The sequence below is a fragment of the Crocodylus porosus genome, unplaced genomic scaffold (assembly GCF_001723895.1).
Source record: "Crocodylus porosus isolate Cpor-Errol unplaced genomic scaffold, CroPor_comp1, whole genome shotgun sequence".
Taxonomy (NCBI): Eukaryota; Metazoa; Chordata; order Crocodylia; family Crocodylidae; genus Crocodylus; species Crocodylus porosus.
In genome coordinates, this window is record NW_017728886.1 from 85,400,748 (window position 1) to 85,406,565 (window position 5,818).

The following is a 5,818-nucleotide window of genomic DNA, read 5'->3' on the forward strand; positions in this document are numbered from 1 at the left end:
ACCGCCATTTAGGGCAATAGTAAGGTTGCAGAACTGTTCATAGGCAGCTCATACCTTAGAGTGGTGCCTAGAGTTCCTTAAATTATACCAGCGGCTACATTGGCTCTATTTGAGCCAGAATACCAAAAGTGTATTTTTGCATTCCTTCTCTGGCTATACTTGCAAGTACAATCTCTAATAAGGACAATGCATAATGCTATCCTGCATGATATGTTTGCCCTGCTGAGTTACAGATGTTGGGTCTGATTCTTGAGGTGGATATTTATTACTCATGTTTCCTTGATGCTGCCTTGTGGGAGATGACTCATTTTTCCATTCCTCGAAGAGAAGTGATTTATTGATTTCAGATGGCAGTAGGTCCAGATATTATTAGGCTTTGGCTTTTGCTACAAAATGAGATAATATGAAGAAAGCTTGCTGAAAATGCAGTCAAAACTTGCTTATAAAAATATGCATTACAGCAGTGGTAGAGGATTATTAAGGAATCTTTTTAACACAGAAAACTGTTTAGCTTAATATGCCCAACCTGAAAGGAGTGATTGGAGGTATTTCTTGATGTTAAATATTCTCTATTCATATCCAGTTGAGATGCATTTGCAAATTGGCGGCTTTTCAGTTGTGATTTAATCAGAACAAATACTCAGTATTTAATATTGAGAAGTTATGGGCCAGATGACTTGTACAACATGGTTTCTTTGGGTTTCTCAAGTAGCAGAAAAAAACAACTGTGAATCTTGCTTTAACTGTTATAAAATTATGGCACAAAACCATTTTAGGCTTTCAAGTTTGACATAGCACTGAATAAACTAACAGATGTGAATGCTGCTGAAGTCTCATTAAAGCAAAATATTTTCTATAGCTATTCCCGGAATCATACGTATGACACCTATATTGGGAAAGGCTATGTGATTGCTGGGATGGATGAAGGCTTGCTAGGTGTATGCATTGGTGAAAAGAGAAGAGTAATAATTCCTCCTCACCTTGGATATGGGGAGGAAGGAAGAGGTGAGCTGAGCTTTTATTTTTGTATAATATTTTGTAAGTAGAAGTGCTGCCCTTGGCTGTCTAGCACAAATAGATCTAATTAATCTCTAAAATGTCTCTTTCTTTTCATATTCAAAATATTTTTTTTAATTTTAATGTAGGGCTTGGTGAGTATACAATTGGCAAGATTATACCCAACCTTTGAGATCTTGTAGCTTCAGTTGTCTGGCTGGTGACATGAGAAGCATTTGAGTAATCAGTGGTTCAGACAAATAGATGTACCTGGAGCCCCTTTCCTATGTATATCTGAGTAAACTCTATGCTAAAGGAATTCAGTATATAAAGCCTTTCTTCTATAACCACAGGTTTGGTGGACACCTAAATCACCTCTGTAAACAGTGGATGAATGGATGCATGTAACAGCAAACTGTGTGTGTGTATGTATAATATACAATTAAAATATTATTGTGGAAATTCACTAGCCTCTTGGAAAAGTTCTGGTAGAGGGTAGATGTATCAATCCCTCTAGCTAATCACAATGGTCTCCTTTGAGTTTCTAAAACATCCTTTCCAGCAACCGTTATTTTCAGTAACGAATTTTGTTTTAGAAATGTTCTGTATTTAAAAACACAGGGCTCTTATACATGTGCAGTGAGGCTGCTCCAATGCACTGTAATTATAGTGCATTGGAATAGACTTGATTGATTGATTCTGCTGAAGCGTGGTAATTACCGCAGTCCGGCAGACTCCAGTGTCATGTGTATCAGCATCCCTGCATTGAAAAATGATGGTGGCGGTACTTTTAAAGTTTGTTCGACGAGCTTTAGCTAAAGTGCCCCCCCCGCCATTTTTTAGCGTGGGGATGCTGATACATGCAATGCTCTGGGTGCTTTAATGAGAATGACTAGGAGCCAGACTAATTAAAGCACCTCCATGCCTCCCAAAGCACTAAGTGCCCACAGATTTCACTTTGCTGAATGGGATTTGGACAGCATGGCAAAGAAAACCTTTGTTAATTGATGCATATGTCATTGGTAATACAATCACACAATTCTCTGACTGGGGGGAAAGCCAGTGTTTGATGGCAGGACTTTTTCAAGCTGTTTTACCCTTCTAATGGTGTTTTTTCCATCTAGAAGTATCTAGGCAGAACAATGCTGAAGAATGCCATTGTGATGTTTTATTAAAATATGTTGTTGCTTGAATAGTGACTTGTTGCATGAGGCAGCACTTTAAGTGGTTAAGTTGGCCAAAAAAACCGTAAGCTTCTAGAGTCACTTCACCCCATTTTAAAATACTGAATTATGAAAATACTTTCTTAATTCTGGAGATGATTCTTTACTTAGACCTTTTATTTTTATGTATTTTTAAGCTTCTTGCATTGAATACACCTTGTATCAATGCTGTACACAGAGGTGATTTAAATGCTTTAAACCCAAGAGTTGTAAACCGAAACAAAGAGGAGAAATGCTGTTTTTTAGTGTTTGCAACATTTTACTTATTTACACTTTGTTTAGTGCTTGGTACTATTTCCCTGTCTATGTGCAGTTTGTTTCCTAACATAACTGTTTCCTATTTAGGGAAGATTCCAGGATCGGCAGTGCTGGTTTTTGACATCCATGTGATTGATTTCCATAACCCTTCAGACTCTGTCAGCATTACTACTCGCTACAAACCTACCAACTGCACAGTTCTGAGTAAGAGAGGGGATTACCTGAAATATCATTATAATGCCTCGCTTTTGGATGGCACTTTGCTGGACTCAACGTAAGTGCATCAGTTGGCATATTGAACATTCCACATCATGCCAAAAACATGACTTACAGTGAACATTATACAAAGAAGTAAGAATTTTTGGAGATGGAAAAAGCATAACAGTAATGTTAAAATACTCATAATAACCTGATGGGCATTTTTGTTTTTCTTGTTTGGTTGCCTATTGTTCATATGTATTCTTTCCCGAAAAAGAAAAGAAATGAGTAAGCCAGGCAGTCATGGGTTGAGTAGGGAGCTGAGAATGACATAAAGAGAAAAAAAAAAAAAAGGGACCATCAAGAAGAACATAGAAATTGTCAGCCTAATAATGGACCCGATGCGTATGAATTATAGGGTGGCTACACCACAGTCTCTGCTGAAACTGCAGTGCAGTGTAATTATATTTGTGCTAACTTTAAAATTGCTAAGTCAGACTACACGCAGCAGTCTAGCTGTGCCAATGCACAGCTCAGTGTGGGGTAGCTGGACCCAAGTACTTACCCAGTTGCTAGCTCAAGTATATCTGCTACACTGCAATCGTAGCAGAGATTGCACTATAGCTAGGCTTGGTGGAATTAAATTCTTATTTTTTAATAATTTTGAGAGACAACGTCAGTATTTTTAAGCATTTCTTTGATTTTTATCACTTAAATTTTTCAGGATTGTATGATATTAGGGGTGTGGGGGCAGACAACTTATTAATGACAAAGAACTACTGTAGAACTGCAGCCAGCTGATTGGCAGAACTGCCATCAGTCCCAGCTCCACTCACTAGTAGCTGCCTCGTCTGCTTGTCGCTTCCTTTTCCTTTGTTCCCAGTCCCCTGGGGTTTCTGGGAGTTGCAGTCCAAACTACAGTCAGTAGAGTTCTGAAGGACTGCTTCCCCTGTCATCACACACTCCATCAGCCATCATTTTTCTTATGTTCCCTTTTCTATAAATTTTGATTATTAATGATGGAAATATCTTTTTCATTGGTCTGCAAGGTGTGAGGTGAAACTGGCATTTATCAATGTCTACTGATTAAACGTGGAATCCTGTCAAGCCTAACTACAGCATAGATTGTTTGTTTCATTAGCTTTTATTGGAATCGAGACATTCCTGGAAGAAACTATTGGATTATGGTTGGGCCGGATTGGAGGGTTCTGACCACGCTCCACTTCCATCTCAATGCAGAAACAGTGGGATGGTGTGGGGAATGACAGGCTGGTGACCCTTGCTTCTCTTCCCCAGAGGAACAGCTGCATCTCTTTGCCTGACAGACCTGATCCCTCTTGAGTGGTTTTGCTTCCTTTTGTGGCACAACTTAGGTTATTTTCACTCAGTGAAACATGGTTTGAATTGATCTGAAGTACAGCATATACCAGAGGTGACCAGCCTTTTCACTGCAGGCTGGATGAGCAGTACCACGTATGTCTGTGAGCTGGATGTGGTCTGTGGACCTTATCTGGTGTGTGAGGCCAACCCAGCCAAGGCCCAATCCATTTGTGTTGCGATTAGAAATTTGGCAGTGTTAATTACCACTGCTCCCCCGCTGCCAAATTTCTGGACCTGTGAGGAGCTCTGCAGGCTGGATGACCTATGGGTCCACAGGCCAGAGCTGACCTGGAGGCTGGGGGTTGAGCACCCCTGGCATATACAAACAGTGTTATGTATTTGGTTTTTATTCTCATCTTTTGAATAGAATTAGTAGTAAAATGATCTTTTATTTATTTATTTTTGGGGGTTATGTGGGGAAGGGCTGTTTCTTAACAGAGTGTTAACACAGTCCATGGTTTCAGCAGTATATACCGTAACATGCAAAGTTGAAAATCTGACTGAGTACTTCTGTGGTACCCATGGCTGTAGTATCTTACAATATGTGCCCTTGCAAGGTAGGAATGTCCTGTTCTTACTTTCCAGATATGGGACTACGAAGTAGAAAGTCTGTGACTTACCCGAAGAAATTGGGTGGAGTGGAAACTTGACTCTGTATCTCCCAAGTCCTGGGCAAGGGCTTTTACCACTTCTGTGCTGTATAGAGGTTCTGTCTTGCTGTCACACAACCAAGCTAAAAAATAACAACAGAAAAATTGACAGCAAAAAGGTGCTGCAGTGAGGAATGCAAGCAAAAACCCTAAGTCTGTACACTTCATTTTTAGAATTATGATGTGTATTTGACAGTTTATCATTTCACAAAAGACATTTTAGAAATTAGACCAATAGCAAGACACAGCTTCTACAACTAAAAAGTTAATAAGATTCTTAGGAATGATAAAGATCTCCAAATTGTCCTGAGATTAAAAAACTCAAGCTGGGATTTTCAGTGGAACATAGACTAGTTAAATGCCCAAATCCCATTTCATTCCAATGACAGTTTTGTGTCATACTATAAGCTTTTCTAAAAATCCCAGCCTCATTTAGCTAAAGGGACAGTTGATATCAGCAAGCTTAATCATATACTCAGGGCTTTACAGAACTTGGCCTGTCGCTTAAAAAGCTGTGCGTCTATGTGAAACGAGACAAAATTCCCTTATTTTGAAGGGCAGAATACTTTGGAATTTGAGTGGGAGGACTGAAATAAACACCAGTGATAAACCTGATGAATTGAAGATATCTGTGCAAAGGGTTGGATAAGAAGAACCTTAAGATTCCCTTCTACTGTTATAAAACCAGGGTGTGGGCTCATTCCCCATTGACTGAGGTGTCTATGTGATGGAGACTGTAGTTAATGAAGCAGCAGCATACTTGATTGCTTGGAAGGTCATAGCATTTGGGCTAAGCATATTCTGGCTATGAGGAGTCTTTTATGTGGAAATTGTATAACTGAGTAGCAGTTCAGAAGTAGTGAAAATTCTGTATTTTCTCAGGCTTAATATTGGCAAAACATACAACATAGTTCTGGGATCTGGCCAGGTTGTACTGGGGATGGACATGGGTCTTCGAGATATGTGTGTTGGAGAAAGACGAAGAGTTGTTATTCCACCCCATCTTGGTTATGGAGAACATGGAGTTGGTAAGTAAATGAAATCTAGTACTCCATCAGTGGCTGAACTGTGACTGATATGAGTCTTGCTTTTTATTATGAATATATTTTGGAC

General features: G+C 39.4%; 1 protein-coding gene across 1 annotated transcript in view; it reads left to right on the forward strand.

Moving 5' to 3' along the window:
* Positions 1 to 5,818, forward strand: part of FKBP9 (FK506 binding protein 9) — a gene marked incomplete at its 5' end in the record, with an annotated part of 31,716 nt that overhangs the window by 20,544 nt on the left and 5,354 nt on the right. The window contains 3 exons of the mRNA XM_019534860.1: positions 860 to 1,005; positions 2,565 to 2,751; positions 5,588 to 5,733. Of these exons, the coding sequence (XP_019390405.1) occupies positions 860 to 1,005; positions 2,565 to 2,751; positions 5,588 to 5,733 (479 nt within the window). The remainder of the gene's footprint in view (positions 1 to 859; positions 1,006 to 2,564; positions 2,752 to 5,587; positions 5,734 to 5,818) is intronic.